The sequence below is a fragment of the Crocodylus siamensis genome, chromosome 1 (assembly GCF_052110815.1).
Source record: "Crocodylus siamensis isolate JL-2025a chromosome 1, ASM5211081v1, whole genome shotgun sequence".
NCBI lineage: Eukaryota > Metazoa > Chordata > Crocodylia > Crocodylidae > Crocodylus > Crocodylus siamensis.
Window position 1 is genome coordinate 164246866 of NC_143395.1, and position 19236 is coordinate 164266101.

The 19236-nt window shown below is 47.2% G+C and overlaps 1 protein-coding gene across 3 annotated transcripts in view; it reads left to right on the forward strand.

Annotated features, from left to right (window-relative positions):
• Positions 1-506: 506 nt before the first annotated feature.
• Positions 507-19236, forward strand: part of LIN9 (lin-9 DREAM MuvB core complex component) — a 67778-nt gene continuing 49048 nt past the window's right edge. For 2 of the 3 annotated variants that reach the window (XM_090047637.1, XM_090047644.1), the window contains exon 1: positions 507-585. In XM_090047637.1, coding sequence (XP_089903763.1) covers positions 507-585 — 79 coding nt within the window. The remainder of the gene's footprint in view (positions 586-19236) is intronic. The other variant, XM_090047652.1, reaches the window with a different exon arrangement.

The window sequence follows — 19236 nt, forward strand, 5'->3', positions numbered from 1 at the left end:
AGTGAGGGTCTTGTGGGTGCATGTGTGTGTAGAAGTGCGGGTCTTGTGGGTGCGTGTGAATGGGGGGTCTCAGATGTGTGTGCGTAGGAGTGGGCGGGTCTTGTGTGTGTGTATAGGAATGGAGGTCTCATAGGTGTCTGTATGAGTGGGAGGTCCCATGGGTGTTTGTAGGAGTGGGGGTCTCAGGTGTGCGTGTGTGTAGAAGTGGGGGTCTCGCGGGTGTGGGAGGGAGTGGGGGGATGTCGTGGGTGTGCGTGTGTAGGGAGTGGGGTCTCATGAGTGTGTGTATTGCAGTGGGGGTCTCGCGGGTGTAAGCGCGTGTGGAGCGGACCAGAGCGGAGCAGGGGTGGACCCCACAGCGCGCGACTGACGAGATGCGCCGGGCAGCCCCAGGGCACTGCCCGGGAGCTCCACCCTCCCCTGTCCCGCCCTGTCCAGTCCCGCGCGCAGCCGCTCCAGTCAGCTCAGCGCCGCGCGCAGGCCCCGCCCACCACCACCGCCCCACAATGCCCCGCGCCAGGCAGCCTTTGAAAAAGCGGCGCGGCTCGTTCAAGATGGCGGAGCTTGATCAGCTGCCGGATGAGAGTGAGTGCCCGCCCGGGTCCCCCGCCGCTGGGCCCGCCCGCTCCCCTCCGGCCCGGCCTGTCCCCCTCCCCTCTCCCTCCCCTCCCCTCCCCTCCGGCCGGGGTTGTTCCTGCTCCTGTCCTGGCCCCTGCCCGCGGCGCGGGGGGGGGCCGGGACCTGCTGCCCTGCGGGGCCCTGACAGCGCCCGGCGCGGCGGGGGGCCAGGACCGCAGGTGTCCCCGCCGGGCAGGGATGAGGCAGCGGGGGCTGGGGCTGCTGTGAGCAGGGCTGGACGCGACCTGCTTCCCCCCTCCCCCATGCTACGTTCCTGTGCCCGTCCCTGCCCTGTCTGCACCTGGGGCTTTGGCACCCCTGGGTGCCCAGGGGTCCCTCCCCCGGTGCTGTTGGGTGTCATGCTGCGCTCACCTTGTTTGGGGGGTGATTTGGGGACAAGTCCAGAGGTTCCAACAAGGGATGTGGGGTATTCCTACCTGTGCAGGCTCCCCCAACTCTTTGCTACAGGCAAGTAGCACTGGGGTTTGTCTGCTCTCGGTGGGGAGGGGAAGACTGTAAGCTAAGCTGGCATTTTGCAAAGGGGGACCTTGAGCCTCAAAAGAAAAAAGTTGAGACCCCTTTTCCCCTGCCCCTTAGCCTGTAGAGACATTTTGCCATATAGATGTATAGGTGACCGTGTGTAGAAATTGGTGCAGGCACCACATGCTGACCGGATGCCACTATGGCCTGCACTATGGTGCAGGCCGAGCAAACAAAAATAGACTGGAGGGCAGGTCGGCACCTCCAGGTGGGCAGTGCTGTGTGTGGATGCCGCTGCCAAAAAAGAAGCAGGACTGGAAAGAAAATGACTTTGATTAAGAAATGGCTCAAACTGGTGTTATGCTCTTCCACACTGCCTATGTTTTTGAGGTGTAAGGTTGCAGTGAGCAGCACATGAAGGATATCAAGAATGTTGCATAAGGATTGTGATGAAAACTTCTCTGCGTCACAAGCAAAAGGCCTGAAGGGAAATGGTGTAATGTCATTGCAAGAAGACCCCAACAGACTTTCCACCTGTCAGATGGGGCTGGACTCTATGATCTCATGAGGTCCCTTCCAGTCCCTCATCTGTGAAGCACCTGGGGAACTGATCCATACATTAAGACCAGCGCAGGGAGGACACAGTGCCCGTAATTCCTTGAACTGCTTTGGCAGATGGGTGGCTCTAAATTAATGGTGACTAGGCAGGAGACAGAGGTCCAACTTTTTTTTTTTTTTTACAAACCAGTGAAAACAACTGCTTTAATATTGGTTTGTTTGGGGTTTGTTTGTTTGTTTGGGCTTTTTTTCAAATCACTTCTAGGCATTATGATGCACAAACATTTATATTGGCTTTTAAAGTTTCAGAAATAAACTAGACAAATTCATGGATTACAGATCCATTAAAATCTTAAACAGAAGAGCTGGGGATGTATTCTCTGGCACCTCTAACCCAATGATGGTGGATGCCAGAGCAGGCATGATAGTGAGCGATCACTATAGATGTACACTGTTCGTATGTCCTCCCTCTAAATTGGGGCTGTCCAGCTTCTTATTGGCTGGGGACCATGGCCTCCTGTAACTTCCCTAGCTACAAGTTCCCTTGGCACCGTTGTGACAGACAGCATCCTGCCCATCACGCTCTACAAGTGGACAGACATCCCCTTGTCCCCAGCCGCTACTGCTTGCACAAGCGGGTAGGTGGCCCCCTGCCCCTAACATCTTTGGGTGCAGGTTCCCCTGCTGTGCATGCTCCCTCAGCATTGAAGGCATGCTGTCAGCCTTGCTCTGAGCCCTGCTGTCCTGCACCCTGGGGCAGCAGGAGGAAGTGAAGGCCAGAGAGGAAGGAGGACTCTGGAGACACTAGCTGCAGTAGCATCCAGAACAGCTAAGGGAACAGTGGACAGGGGGAGCCTAGGGGCTGGAATTTACCCTCCCATGGGCTGCAGGCCACCGATTGGACAGTCCTGCTCTAAAGCATTTGCTCCTGCTCCTGGTGCTGTCACAGACAGGCCTATTTATTATGCCCAGAGAAACATTAGCATGGGCCCACCAAGGGAACTCAAAGCCTCCCTGAATCAGGGAGGCCAGTAGAGGCAAAGAAATTGATTACTTAGGACAACTAAAGTGGACCATGGACAAGAGTGTGAGTCACAGGTTTATAGTGTGTATTCCAAGGGGGGAACACTGATCAGAGTACACCAGCCAGCACTTGCTGGTCCTCAAACAAGTCCAAGGAGCTAGTGAATGCCAACCAGTGAAACTTGGACCACAACACAGGTGCTCAGGCAGACTGGATTGGTCTGACCCAGTATGACACTGAGTTTCTATGGCACTTAGAATCTGTGATTCACAGATTCTTCATGGGAGGCATGGTGCAACCTCTTGCTGAAGAACTGCTGGGACATTTTTTCTATCTAGTCTTATATAAGAGAGAGAGGGTGATCAGTCATGACCCCAAGGCTGAGAATAATACCATATATAAATCAATTACAAACATCCATGGTAATGCTCTCTCTGGCATACGAGGTTCAAGTTCTGGTTGCTCTTATTTGAAAAGATACCAAGGAAGTAAAAATATCTGGAGGGGCAATAAAAGTAATTAGATGCATGGAAAAATTAATATGAGGAGAAATCTTAAATGAATAGAATTGTTCAACTAACAGAGATGAAACCTATGATGGGACATGATAGAGGTATATATGAACAAAAGGATAGGGTAGAGGAGGTCAGCCCTGTTTCTAAAGGGAGCCAGTCAAAGTAGAGGATACCATACTCAGACAGAAAATGCAGCATCTGCAGATATGCATCCCATACATGGGCACATTCCTGTATATGTGCAAGTTCCCACAAAGATGTACCTAACATGTTCATCTTTGTGCATTCACAGAATACAGAGCCAACATCTGAAAGAGGCTCTTGCCCAGTACACCAGTATTCACCAAAAATGCCTGTATGCTTAATATGCACCTGTGGGTTGCATACATTTTCTTGCAGATGTCCACACAGACTACATACACACATGCACTAACTTTCAGAAACAAGCTTTTGGTTTAATATGTGCAAAGATGTACACACAAGCCAATTGCCACATGATGAATATTTCTACATGTATAGTACAATATAAACATTACATTTGTACCCACCCCTTCATGGACATACAGCCATATATGGATAAGAACACAGAAAGTATTCTGTAAACCAGTGTTACCAATCAGCGTATCTTGATCCACTGGTAGATCTCAGAGCCTCTTGGAGTTGATCCAAGGCTGGGGTGGGGGGCTGAGTGCCCACGTGCATTCATGCATGTGCCCCAGCCCAGCAAGCTAATCCATAGGGGAGGGGAGGGGAGGGAAGGGGTGGGTGCTAGATCGAGGCCCCCTGTGGTGAGGGACGGTGCTGCAGAGGCAGGAGCGGGGGTAAGTTGAGTGGGTTCCAGGTCAGGTGGGACTTACTAGCTGTGGAGGCATGCCACCAAATAATTTTTTCTCCTTCTGCCTCGATCTGCCCCACTTCCCTCCCCACAGACTTACTTGCTGGGGGGACGGGGTGACATCGCATGGTAGATTTTGGGTTGCTTTTAAATGCCAGAGGTGATCTTCTACTTAAAATAGTTGGAGACCACTGCTGTAAACATATATCACTTCATGTGCAAATGGATTTTTTTCCATTTATTTTATTAATACTGGAGGCATGGTGATTATATTGATAACTGTTTTTTTTGTATTCACTGGTGATTTGGTGTGGAATTGATGTGCAAAGGAAGGAAGGAGGGGCTATAGTGTCTAGGAAAATAAGTTTGTGTAGCAGCTTTTTATGAACCAAGATGAAATTTTTAGAGAAAAATAAGTCCACCCATTTGTTGTTTCTTATGGGTGCTTAGGAATAGTACATTTTACTGTCCTTGAAATCAGTTGCATTTTTATTTATTGTATAGATCTTCATACTTTTATGTGGCAATTTAGCTCTTGTTCATTTCCTTCCCTTCCAGCAGCTCTTTCCCTAAAAGGAGAAAGGTTCCTGCTTGACTACCATGGTCAGCAGCCTACAACACTGTTATTTTGTGTATGCAAATTCCAGTAGTTTTGCATAGATAGCATTTATGGAGAATTCTGTAACTAAAACTACACATATGCGAAACCAAATCTACTGCATTTAGTAACAATAATCTTAAATGCATACTGTGGTATAAACTCTAGTGGGAGGGACCTGGCTAGGTGAAGGTGGATGAAAAAATGTGTAAATAAACCAAATACTTCTAATGTCTGCTTTTTCCCAGAAAATCTGGAGTTAATCTCCCCTTGGACATAGCAAGGTTCTTTGGGCAGATGTGATATTATCTTCCTAAAGAACTTTGCCTACCTATAGCCTTAGACCAACATGGCTACAACCAACAACCTTGTCTCTCCTCTGACAGTTGTTTATATTTCCATAGGCTTCATTGCCTTTTTTTGAGCAAGACCATGAACTTTAGCCTTAGAAAGCGGTGTGGGAAGAACAGCTGAATATCCTGTGCACCCTGTCAGATTAACAAAAAGGTTGAGTAAAATCACCGCAGTGTTTGGAAGTAACCCAGCTGTCTAACTTGAGACAATTCAGTCATATCTACTAGACTGCAGTGCCTTTTGACTGTATGAGCTTTGATTATCCCAATTACAATTCCTATAAGTCACAGGTCCTCCCTGACCATTGAGAATAGAATCCAGATTCCTGATCAGTAATAAATATTTAACTGCTGATTGGTAAACTGTTGTGTAACCTGCAAGAAAATGTCTGTCAGTATTCTGTTCAGCAGCTGGTCCAGAAAGGGGCTAACCATCCTTCATTTAGTCAAAGTTTTAAAGTTGAGTTGGGAATATAAAGGTTGAGGAGTTCAGACTCTGCTACAGACAGAATGGCTGTATGGGATTTGAACAGTAAGAAGATGTATAAGAGAGTTTGTATGTTAAAAACCATGGTACTCTAAATCAGAGAATAAGTCATCAGAGCATATCTTACATTTCAATCACTTGTGAGAACTTGTGCAACTCATCGGTGAGGTGTATTATGCCTCTTCTCTGTGTTCGTTCTGTGACAGTTCTTGACCTGAAAGTCTGGCTGTTTAACACAAGCTGTAGTGACTTGTTCTTTTACCTCTTAAGCATCAATTCAGCCTCTGATGCCAACCTAGATGGTGTCTATCATACATCAGCCAGTGTGAAACCTGAGCTTTGGTTCCTCTGGATTCCCCATCTCTGTTCATTTGGAAGGGAAGCTGCTTCTGGCTCTCCCAGTTATCAAAAGTTCAGGAGAGACTGCAAGCACATAGTGAGTGATAGACTTCTTCAGAGATCCACTCCTGCTGACCAGTTCTGTTGCTGCTGCCAAATATGGCAAGCAGGTCTTGAAACTTCCTTTCTGCGTATCTACAGTTTTATGTCTACTAATTTACTAAAGCCCTCACAGCCTTTCTCACCCTTCAGGAAGTCTGCCAGAGCTCAGTAACCTACAGCCAGATCCAGCCTGCAAAGGGTTTGGATCTGGCCCAGAACAGCAAGGGTTGGGGCTGGGGTGGGAAGACACAGGAGAAATATCAGCAGCACGGACACCGGAGCATTCCTGTGCACTGCTTTGCCTTCTCCCCTTCCCTTCCCGCTCTCTTCCTCTGCTTACCTTTACCACTGAAATTTCCTCCCCTGCAAGGCTGTGGCATGTAAATCTGTAGTACTTTGTGGCAGTGATGAGCAGAGACTGCAAGATCCATGCACAAGAGAGAGCGGGCTATCAGCTGTCCTCATTGGCACCTGAGTTGCAAGCACTGGCCTGCTGGCTGTAAAGTTTGCCAACCTCTGGCTTATGCAGTAGAGTTTCTCTCATTTCCAGGCTCATACAGTTCCTGATTTCCCTGATCCTTGGGAGCTGTCCAGTGAGGTATGCAAAGTCTTTATAAAAAGCAGTGAAACTACTATTTTCACTGAAAGTTAAAATGCCATCGGGGACACTCATAATGTTAAACATGATAAGATATAATGTTAAGTAATGAGAATTTTGTATTTCTCATCCTGTTCATGTTGTTTGTGTTATCAGTAACATTTCAAATATTTCATTTTTATTTCCAGCAAATATCAAAAACTAATATATACTATGTTTTCATCTATTTTGCACTCTAACTCAGAATCTAATAAGCAAGGTCAGACTCTGGTATCTGGCTGGAACATGCCACTCTTGCACATTCCATGCATCTGGAAAGTTAATCTGCTTTAACTTTGCTGAGATTGTCATTGATGTTTTGCATTGGAGTACAAGTTTAATGCACTTGGGTAATAAAAGATGTGAAGTATTGGGGTTATAGGTATTATGAACGTGGCAAGGAATACAGGAGACTTCCTTAACCTTTTGTTTCTGTGCTTTTCAAGTTTTGATGCATTGAGTATATTCTGATTCAGATTTAACTGTCACTAAATATAGTTTGGGTTAATATAATATTAGAAGTGAAGAGGAAGTGTTTTAGACAGTGTTGGAACCAGGACTTGCTATATTACTTTGAGAAATAATTTTGAAGTTTAAATGACATACCCAGCCTGTAAAATGGAGGATTTACCTAAAAATATTATTGGCAGTTGTTAAAGCAATGTGTAATATCAGTTACTGACACCTGTAGGATTTAGGATTCCATATCTTCAGTCTGGTGTATAGCTCATTAGTTCATGTGGATTTTCAGAAATGCATTCTCAGTCAGCTTTTCAGACATTTTGCCTAGGATGGCAAGATGGACTTAAATTCTACCACAAGATTCCTGGGGTTTGCAACACACTAGAAACTGCATGAACTTAATTTGTGATGGAAACCTTAAAATGAGCTTTAGAAATTATTACAGTACAGTAACAGTTGATAAATTGAATTTTTTATATACTGTCCAGGGGTATAGGTTGTAGCTGTGTTGATCTAAGGACATAGGCAGACAAGGTTCTTTGTGTAAATGTGATATCTTTTATTAGACCAACTCAAATAGTTGGAAAAATTCTTAGCATGCTTTTGGGTTTAAAAACCCTTCATCAGGCTGAGGAAGCATCTGTACTTGGTATGCGCTCTTCCTGGATGGAACAAAGTTGGTGTGCTCTTCCATCCAGAAAGAGCACACACCAAATGCAAATGCTTCCTCAGCCTGACCAAGGGTTTTTAAACCCAAAAGCATGCTAAGAAGAATTTTTCCAACTATTTGAGTTGGTCTAATAAAAGATATCACATTTACCCAAAGAACCTTGTCTGCCTATATACTGGCCATACATTTCAGTGTTTGATATACCAGTGTTTTACTGTGACACTGCACAAATGCTCTAGCCATTGAATGCCACTCACTAGTCAAGGGGGCATTTAGGATTCCTGACCTGAGAGAGGGACAGCTTGGAATTGTAGAAGAAACAAACGGGGTGTGTATTTAAGTGAAGTAGTAAATATTGATGCACTCATTTTTCTAAAATGTAATATGCCATTTAAATGAACAGGACCTTACACCTCTGATTTCTGTCAGTTTGTGTCAGTCAAGGGGGCTAGAAATCTTTTAAAGAAAACTTATGGCGCACAGATCTGGGAGAAGAGGATTATATAGCAAATCATGCAGTAGAACAGGGGTGGGCAATTATTTTGGGCGGAGGGCCCAGTTTTGGCAGGCTGTTGAGGGCCACATGGGTAGCCCTGCCCCCTGACAGGTGCCCCTCCCCTGGTCACCATCTTGGGACCAGCATCCTAATGTCTTGGGACCAATGTCCCAGGGCCGGCACAGGCTGGCAGGGGTCCGTGGAGCTGGGCTGGGCTGGGCTGGGCTGCACCAGCAGGGAGGGGAGAGCTGACTCGGTTCCATAGAGCCCCTGCCAGCTGGGACCCTGTACTCCTGCCACCCTGCTCTGGGCCCTGCCAGCACTGGCCCCAGGACACTGGTGCAGACCCTGTGCTCCCACTGGTTCCCCACCCGCTCACACCCAGTGCCCCCCAGCCCCACAGCACAGGCGGGGGTCAGCGCACAGCCGCAAACTCCTGCTTACCAGCAGGGAAGAAGCTAGGGCTGAGCATGGGGAAAAGTGGCCCCTTGCCTGCCCCATGGCCAGCACCCCGCGCTGCAGGCGCTTGTGGCCCATGCGGGGCTGTCTGGAGCCGGCACAGGCAGCCTTATACAGGCTGCAGGTGGCTGCAGCATGGGGCGCTGGCCATGGGGTGGGTGAGGGGCTGCTTTTCCCTGCCCTCAGCACCAGCTTGTAACCTGCCCTGCTGCCAGCTTGGCAGTGGGGCCAGGTTACAAGCTGGTGCTGAGTGCGTTGAGGGGGGGAAGCAGTCTCTCTCAGCCCCATGGCCGGCATCCCATACTGGAGCCACTTGCAGCCTGCCTGGGGCTGCCTGTGCCTGCTCTGGACAGCCCTGCATGGGCTGCAAGTGCCTGCAGCGCAGGACACCAGGCATGGGGCTTTTCTCCACACAGGGAAGGAACCCAGGGAAAAACAGCATGGGGAGGAAGCGGCTCCCGGAGTGGACACAGGCAGCCCCATGCGGACTGCAAGCAGCTGCAGCGCAGGGCACCAGGCGTGGGCAGGGAGGGGTCGCTTCCCCTCCCCCCACACTCCTTCCTTGCCTAGGGTCATCCCCCACCCTTACCTGAGCTTCCTGCCCAGAAACCTCACTGTTGTTGGATCCTGCCGGGCTTCCCCTGGGTCCTACTGCCCTTGGATCCTGTCAAGAACCAAGGGCAGAGAGATAATTTTCTACATTTTTTAGGGGCCTCATGGGCTGTATTTTGCCCACCCTGCAGTACAAGATGACTGAATACTGAGAACCCTGATTATACTTCCTTTAAAAGCCCTGATCTGTAGCAGTAAAAGCATTTCAGATATTAGTCACTGGATTTATATATTTTGGAGACTGTACTATACAAAATATGCCTGGTGCCTAGGAATTAGTGTTCCAAATTTAGGAAATGAAAGCATTTTCTTTTTAATTAATTCCACCTGTCTGTCTTACCCTACTAGCACTAGCAGTGTAATTTGTAGAGTACCATTCTGTAACGTTATTGTAAATAGGATGCTCTTCCATTACCAGGGTCCTTGGAGTGCTGTTGCAATCTTTTGATTGCTATGTAAGTCCATTAAAAAAAGCAACCATTTTATTCTGTTGTGAAGTATGGGTCATTGCTGCCAAAGAGAGAGGAGATACAGAAATAGATAATGTTTTGCAATACACAGCTGCCAAAATGTGTGGCATATTTGTATGATGTCAAGTAAGCGTTTTGCCCTTAAAAATATATATTTATTAAATCTTAGGTAGGAAGGCATTTAACATGCTCACATGGTATTATTTGTATTGGCTAGTTTATAACCAAAACTTGACCTAGTTTACTTGGATTGAGAATGTCCTCCACCATTCTAAATGCACTTGATCAACCAGTCCTCTATCAGATAATTTTAAAGGCTACTCTTTTTGAACCACCCAGGCTAAACTTATGTTTATGCTCTTGTTGTACAGACTTCTGACTTTGAGTAGAAGCTGCAAAGCTGCAGAGTTGGGACCAGTTCTGATGGCATTACTGTAAACACTGATGCATAAGCCAGGAAGTAGTATTGTCATTTTGCTTATTCACAGTGATCTTCCTTCTTATTAAATGTGTTTGCGTGACAGTCTTAGTCATCCTCCTGTATAGATACATTCCTAGGAACAACATTATAGGTTCTTCACCTCCCCTTCTGTCTCCTCCCAGTGTCTCAACCGCTTTAGCAAGAGAAAAGTTCAGTTTCCTAGCGTATCACTCATGATATTCCCACTAAATGAAAAAACTGTTATAGATACTATTAATGTTGGTGACTTGAAGAAGTCGCCTGCATTAGCATTTATCGTAAGTAGCTAAAGCTAAACAGAGACTACCTAGCTACAGGTCACTGACCAGTCATGAAATTGTAAAACTTTTAGCTTCTACCACTAGCACAGGTAAAGGTATATATATATTTTTTCATATTTCACCTAATTACATTATCCATAGTTTTGTATTCTTTATAGACTGCAGTTTACAGGACAGCTAGATCACCTCACCTGTGTACCTGCCACATTTCTTAACAGTGTTTATAGCTGCATTCTGAGAAAATATGATCATCCAGTCTCTGTTGTCTGACCAGGACGGGACCTTAGAACATGCCTAGGATGCCAGCTCAAGAACACTTGGAGCAGTTCACTTCTAGAGAGTGTAGTGCAAGAGCAGGCATTTATTTTGGGCGGAGGACCGCTGACTAATTTTGGCAAGCCATCAAGGGCCTCATAATAGGCAGCCAGGGGCATATAAGTATTAATTTGCTAAATTTTTTAGGGGCCCCCGTGGGCCGGATAGAATGGCCTGGCAGGCTGCATCCGGCTCCCGGGCCACATTTTGCCCACCCCTGGCATAGTGCAATAAAGATCCGTGAGAAGAACTAGCCAAATTGGTTGCACTGGCACACTAAGGTGTCCCATCTGTGACCAATGAGAAACCAGGGAAAAAAACACACTTAACAAGTTACAAAAGAACAAGACTCTGAGGCCCATGATAAGTGAAATGCTGAACCATTCTGGCAAACTGATAGAAGTTTACAAACAAAAAGCCATCTGCCATCAAACTGATGCCTGGGGAGCCAGCTTTGTGCCCAAAAGGTTATCTAACAACTCTCCCAGCTATATAGTTGGTCCAGTAAAAGATATATCACTGAAAAAGTCTTTGTCTGTTGTATATTTCCTGGTATATCACAGCTACAACAATGCTCTAATCTACAGAAAAAAAATACAGTAATTCTTAATTGCTGACAACCCCTATGTTATCATTTATATTGGAAGCTTTTTAGACTTAAGCCTTTTTAAGTTCTCTTACCTCTGAAGCAGTGACAGTTCTGTCAGCATCTAGCCTTCCTTGATATTACCTCTTCCTCTGGAATGAGCTGGGTTTGGCAGAGGCCACAGACCACTCCCATCAGTTTAGGCTTGCCCCCAGAATAATTAACCACACCATCTTTAGGGCCAAACCTATTGTTGATAACACCACAACTTTTACATGAGTTTGTAATCAGTGCCAAAGTCATCTTTGATCAGCACTGGATTTAATATGGGAAAGGCTTTGTGTCCTGTTGTCAGATTGAAGCAGCTTCCTAAGTTGATGCATGTGTGTGTGCAAGCACACATCAGATTTTACTAAAATAGTAAAAATTAAAAGTCTTTTTTAAAAATAACACTTTTAAAAGGTTAAAGTCTTTTTTCAACTTACTATTACAAATAATAGAGGGTTTAAAATATTTTGTTTCACTCCAAACTGTTTTGTTTTAAGAAGCACTTGTTTGTATTCCTGTCTAAAATAAGTGTAAGACCAGCTGTGGAGATGGATTAATATAAACTTCAGCCTGCACTAGTTTGTTTCATGTTGGTACAAGCCAAAGAGTACCAAAGCTACCTATGCTCCATGGTTCCTTGTTCACATCTCATTGAGACACCGTATAAGGGCTCTCCTTGGCTGACAGCAAAAGCCAGAAACTGAATTTTGATGTCGCATGAGATATCAGAAGGCACCAACATTGGAGTTAACAGAGCTGTCTCTGGGTCTTGTGCTGAATGTAGGAACTGCCATACTAAATCAGGCTGTCTACTCGGGCATCCTCTCTTTCATCATGGCCAATGCCAAAGCATTACCAAGAAAATGTGAAAATCCTCATAGGGCATTTTACTCTATAACAACCACTAAGAGAGTGTTTCCTCCTATTCTGTCCATTGGTATTTGGTTTATGACTCAAAGCATGAAAGTTAGCATCCATTAATGAAAAAAATATTATCATATGGCATGTGACTGTGGGTGTTCTCCTCATCTCCACTAATCCCTTTTGGACTCCTCCCAAGCTCTGGGCCTCAATGGCTTGGATTTATTTTTCTCACATATTTTGTTATGGTCTGTTTTGTATATGGGGTTTGTTGTTGTTGCTGCTAAAGTGTTTTATCTGGCTTGAACTGTTTTTTTTGTTTCAGTTTCATTATGTGTCCATTCTTTGATTCCTGTGTTAGTGGAGGGGGGAGGAGAAAGGAGTGCCACGTTTACCTGTTCTGTGCTACTCATTTTTTTATATTCATATCACATCCACTTCCCCCCCCACACTCCCAAATTAAATAGCTTCAGTATCGTTGCATAGAAATTTTTTCACACATCTAATAGATCCCTTCTGTTTCTGCTTTTCTCTCTCTTTTTTATTTCTCTTTTTGGGATAGTGGTCGGAACTAAGCACACCTTTGGTTAAGTTTACATAATGTGCACCTTATATTTTAAGAATGTGCCGTTTCACTTATATACATCCTGTAATGTTTTCTGTTTCAACTATTGCAGTGCAGTGGCTAATTTTATATATTTTTGTTAGCAACTTGGTCACCACATTATTGGGTTTCTTTAGACTTCTTGGATGATTACCTGCCAGTCTAATGAGTCTCTTTTTAATGCAATTGAAAGCCAGTTGACAAACTTTAAACATTTTTCTCTGGTACTATCCTATTTCTTCTTCTTCTCCATTTCATCTCTTTCCTGTCCTAGAATAATTCTCCATTGGGCCTGCCTATTCCATTTTTTAATTCATTTCTGCAACTACTATACATGAAACTATGAATGTGTTCTGAAATCAGGGCTTGCCAATTCATGGCCCATGGACCACATGGAACTTCCAGAGGGATAATTTGTGACCCCCTGGGTTCCCACCCAGATGTCGTTCCCCTCCAGCAGCCAGGCCTTTTAAGCTTCCCCCCCCCCCTCCGGCTTCTGCTTCCTGTCCATACCTCAGGGGACAGTATGGTGTGGCAAACCTGCAGTGCCATGGAGCCTGCGACCCAAGGAGCTGAAGGTGAGGCCAGGGTGCCCATGCATGCACACCAACCCTGTGAAGACAAAAGTATGTGCTTTCATCTGGAAAAAAATAAATAAATAAATAATGAAGCCAGCCACCAGCTCAGCCTGACATGGTCTGTCCAGGACTCCACTATCCTACTGTCCAAACCCAGTTTGGAGTCTCTCTCACATAAAGAGCACATCATGAAGGCAAAAGTAAAGGTGCACACTCGTAACATTTTATATAAACTCACCAACTTGAAAATGGGGAGCTAGCCCCTCAGTCATCTGAGCCACTGTTTTGACTCTCAGCTTCTCTTCTACCTAGTGTGCATGCCCTGTATGGGAGAGTCCCATAGATGCTAAATGTCTTGACCCCAGTCTGAATTCTAGCTGTCGATGCATCACGGGATGTCTAAAGCCTACCAGCCTAAACAGTGTGTACCTGCTGGCCAGCATTGCTCTGCCTGGCATCAGAAGAGCAGCGGCCAGCAGGATAAAACGATTGAGACAAAGTGAATATATGAGACACCGACTGTACGACCATCCTGCAATGCACAGACATCTGAAGTTACACAGGAGTTGCCTCACCAGAACCCAACCTATCAATGCTACAGCCAAGGAGACATGACTGCAGGTGTGAAATGAGAGGCTGAAAAAAAAATACCTGACAGCAAAAAATGGACATTTCAGTGGCCTAGTGATTGCCACCAGGGGCTGATGAACCATGGCAAAGGTAGCAATGCCTTAGCTGCCTACATACTAGAGTTGGATGCTCCAAGGAACTAGTGAAGTGGGGCTATACCACTGATTCAACCACCTGTGACTGCAGCACAGAGCCTCAGGCTATGCAACAGCTGCTGCAATGCCCTCTGCTTGAAGGCACATGTAACAATGCAAAATCTTGCAAAATAAAATAAGTGAGCAAAAGCAGGGTAACAAAATAGTCAGAAGTGGTGCAGAGGCACAAGAAGAAAAATGTAAGGGGTTACTTGTACCTGCAGTATCTTGGGTATGTATTGTGGGGGGCACTCATGCAGCCAGGGGGAATAGTGGATCACTGATGCAGCCTGTGGCACGTAGTCTCTGCTGTCTTGTGAGGCATGTGGCCCCCAGCTGTTTAGAAGTTCCCTGCTCTAAAATGAAGGGACCCCCCCCTCCCGGAAAATAAGATAGAGTTGTATTTGTTCTTATAGTTTACTCCCAAACAGGTCTGTGTTGCATATTTTAATGTATGGACAGAAGGGAAATTTATACTGAAAAGAAATGTCCTAGTATTGTAGGAGGTTTTCAACCATTGTTTACATTCAGTTGTTCTTTCACATTCCTAGATTAGTTTTGCCCATGTACAGTTGCCTGACACTTTCTACTGTAAGAACCTGGTTTAAGTTGCTTAAAACTTTGCCAAATATTAAGCATTTGGACTCAGTTTTTCTATAGTGGGTGCTTGTCTTAAGTCTTTTTTAAGAAAAAGGTTCAGCAAAAATCATTCAGCCGTGTCTGAGAATCAGGTTAGGAAAGTGCATTGTTTTGCCAGTGACAAATCGCAGGAAAAAAAAAAAAAAACAAAAACCGTAGCCACTTAATTGGAAAACTCTAGTGCCTCCATGCTTTGGAGCAATAATGTGACATTTGGAAGGGATATGACCCTGGAGAAAGAAAAGTAGAATGTTCTGTAGGTGCTGAGCACGCTGCTCCTTCCACAGCATTTGGCACCAATCACTCTGAGCATTCTCCACATTAAGGATTAATCGGACTCTTTTTTGCAAATGCTCAGCTGGTGAAGGCAACTGTAGCACCATACACAAAAATTAAGGCTGGAGAACTGACTCCTGTGCTCTCTGTACACTTCCTAGTAGTGTATCTACACAAGACGCTGATTGCGCAGTAGTCTCACACTATTGCGCAGTAGTGTCGTGAGCAGTCTCAGGCTGCTGTGTAGTTAGCATCACAGAAAAGTTGTTCAGCAGCGCTGCTGCACAGTTACTCAGGTCAGTGCTGCTGCGTAGTAGCTCTTGTTTATACAAGTACTAAATGACTGCACAGTAACAACTACGCAATCACATCTTCTGTAAATGCAGCCAGTAGCAGTCAGGCAGTGTGGAGGAGTAGAGGGAAGCAGCCCGATTCATATGTACCCACCCATTTTGCTTTCTGCATCTTCTAGCAGAGGGTACACAAGACAAATCTTTTACAGCTACCAGTCATTCCATTATCTCATGTGGTAAAGGTCTGCGATTATAGATGCAGCGTTGCATCTAATTTGAATGGTTAATACAGTTCTATAATGTGGGGTGTCACAGAGTGGGTGCAGGGGGGCCATGATCCCGCTAGCGCCCCCTACCATGTCAACTTAGATGATCCAACACCCTCTTATCCTTGCCCGCCATGTCTTTGATGGTAATTGGTTCAATTAGGGAGGCTGCCTTTATCTCCTAATACATGGTGTAAGTTGAACTACCCCTGCTCCGTATGGGGTGCCTTGGTGCACCCCCACCTTAAGAGCTAATGCATGCCTCCAAACCTCCCCTCTAGCATGCCCCAAGCCTCGCAGCTATTCCCGGTTATCAAGCCCTTACACTTTAGCGCCCTACCTGGTGCCCCCGAGCTGGTTTCACCACCAGCGCCCCCTGTCTGGGGCCTATGCCGCGCCTCTCACGCTCGTTGCCCTTCTTTGGGTTCGTCTGCCCGAGGGGAGCCAACACCGCCCTCAGGGTTGGGGTCTCTGCCCCTATACACCGTGCCTCACTGGTGCAAACAGCTGTGCCCCACTGGCACCAGGAACCCCCAGATTATTGGGGAGCTCCCATGAGGCCTCCTCACACCCCTACAGCCTTACCTGGTCCTCCAGTTTAACCATAACTCAACCATGAGCCAAACGGCTGCAACACAAACATAAGAAGCTTCCTGGCTTGTAACACAAAGCCTGCACTCACTTGGCTCTTTATCATACCCCTTCTAGGGTTCTCTCCCTACCCCATGTCTTCATTGCAGCTGGTCAGAGTGGTCAGGCTGCAACCACCCACTCAGCCTGTTCAGCTCTCCCGCAGACCTCCTGCTCTTGTGGCTGCCAGAAGGGAACTGTCCCTAGGCTCTGGCCTGGGCTGTTTATAAAGGCCCGGCCCTGCCCCCTTCTGACCACATGACCTGCCTGGTTGCCCCAGCAACCAGCACCTGGGCTGCCCTGGAAATTGGCAGCTAAGCCTGCATCGCCCTCATTAGTAGCAAGCACCCTAGTGCTCCGCTATACTCCTTCCCCCTTAAGTTTATAACTCAGTGGGGCTGTTCCACTGCTCTGGGAGATGTCCTATTGCTGGAGGGCATTCTTGTTAACCTTTCTTGATCCCAGGCCGTCAGCAGCATCTACACTGGAGGTGGAGGTTTTAAGGTGCCCCCAACTCACCCTTTACCCAAGGCACACTGTGTGGGATTTACTGGGGTTTACCCACCACAGGTAGCCCCCCCACATTAGCTAACCTTGGTAGATCGCCTACCTGGCCGGCTGCTCTTCAGCCTGCTCTCCACGGTTTCTCTTTGCTTCTTACTTTTCTGGGTCCTTCCTTCCCGGTGACTCGTCGGGTTCTTGGTCTCATTTCCTCTTCCTGAAGGTCTTGGAGCTTGCCCCAGAGCTCCCACTGGCACTTTAGCACCTTCTGGGCATCCTCCTCACTCAAAAACTCTGCTCTTCTTCGACCAGTAGACCTTCCTCCTGGCCCTTCATAAATTTCCACATAGGCCACTCCACCTATTTTGGCCTCAAGAACCCTCCTCAGTGTCTGCCACCTGATGCTTCTAGGCAGGCCTTCCATATATAGCTGAGGTCTTCTCTCAGCTTCAGTTCTCCTCTTAGCTGCTTGGTCCTTCCTCCTTCTCTCTAGACCCTCAGCTCAGTCTTCCTTCTTGGCTTGAATTGTACCCTTGTTCACGAAGCCCATCTTTGGCTTCTGCCTTGTACTAGGGGTTTCATAGTAGCTAGAGTCGGAAGGGACCTAGGTAGATCATCAAGTCCGACCCCCTGCCTTGGCAGGAAAGAGCACCGGGGTCAGATGACCCCGGCAAGGTGCTCATCTAACTTCCTTTTAAAAATCCCCAGGCTAGGAGCCTGCACCACTTCCCCTGGAAGCCGGTTCCAGGCCCTAGCCGCCCCGACTGTGAAGTAGCACCTCCTAATATCTAATCTAAACCTACCCTCTGCCAACTTGTGACCGTTATTCCTGGTCACTCCTGGCAGTGCACGGGGGAACAGGGACTCCCCCAATACCTACTGATCCCCCCTGACCAGTTTGTAGCAGGCCACAAGGTCCCCCCTTAACCTTCTCTTGTGCAGGCTAAACAGGTTCAGGTCCCGTAGCCTCTCCTCATAAGGCCTGCCCTGCTGACCCCTGATCATACGAGTGGCCCTCCTCTGGACTCTCTCCATATCGTCCACGTCCCTCTTGAAGTGTGGCGCCCAGAACTGGACGCAGTACTCCAGCTGCGGCCTGACTAGTGCCGCATAGAGGGGGAGGATCACCTCCCTGGACCTGCTCGAGATGCATCTGTGGATGCATGACAGGGTACGGTTGGCCTTCTTGACTGCCTCCCCACACTGCCGGCCCATGTTCATCGTGGAGTCAATGACGACTCCAAGATCCTTTTCCGTCTCCGTGCTGGCAAGAGGGGAGTTCCCCAACCTGTAAGTGTGGTGCCGGTTCTTCCTCCCCATGTGCAACACCTTGCACTTATCAGTGTTAAACCCCATCCTATTCTCATCTGCCCACCGTTGCAACCTGTCAAGGTCAGCTTGTAGCCTATTGCACCCTTCTAGTGCACCCACATCCCCCCACATCTTAGTGTCATCAGCATCTTCACTGCCCTATCCTCACGCAATGGGTAGGAGATTTCACTCTGAGGGAGAATACATTTATCCGTCCCAGTCATTTCCCCCTCTGGTAAATTGGTTACCTCTAGCTGTTCTGACTTGCGCACGGCCCCTTCTCCCTTACCCTGCCGTAGGGACCACTCCCTCAGTTGGTCTCTCAACTGATTCATTTCTTGAGCGTAGTGGTCTCGCCATTGGTCCCATCTTAGGTCCCAATACTTCTGGCCCACTGCCAGAACCTCCCTCTTTAAGATCTCCCCTTCTTCATTTATAGAGCTCCCTTCATTAGGGTTCCTTTCTAGCTGTCCTGGCCTAGCTCCCTCTCTAGAGCCTTCAGGATTTTTAGCAATGGGAAGACACTCCTTCATTAGGTCCTGCATCAATTTAGGCTGGGCCTCCTTAACGAGTGTCTCTACCTGTTTCAGCGTTTTTATGAGCAGGTCTCTCTCCTTACACTAAGCCTCGGCGCATCTCCCTTGCCAATGCTCCACATCCTCATGCAGGTCCTGGATCTGCTGCCCTTGAGCCTGGATCTCTTGTCACAAGGTTGTTATAAGGTCCCTAGATACTTCTAATTTCTGTTGCAATACCTGTTGTTCCTTTGTTGGGGTTCTGCTGGCCTCTAGAGCTTGGTCCCTCCAGCGCCCCAGGTCTGCTTGCATCACGCACAACTGATATTCTTGCTCCTGACTCCCTTTCGTAAGCTATTAGTTGCTCCACTCTTTCCATCTGCTCCGCCTCCTCCGCTGAGGCACCTAATTTCCTTTTACCGCCCCACTCTTTTTACCTGGCGACCAGTGTCGCTCTAGGGCAGCAGATTTTGCCTCCGCACTTTCACCATTTCCAGCTCCTGCTTGAGCTGGACCACTTGTTCCTCCAGTTCCCCAATCCTCAGCCGGCATACGAGGTCTTCCTGGCTTTCCCCTAGCCCCTCCAGGGCTGA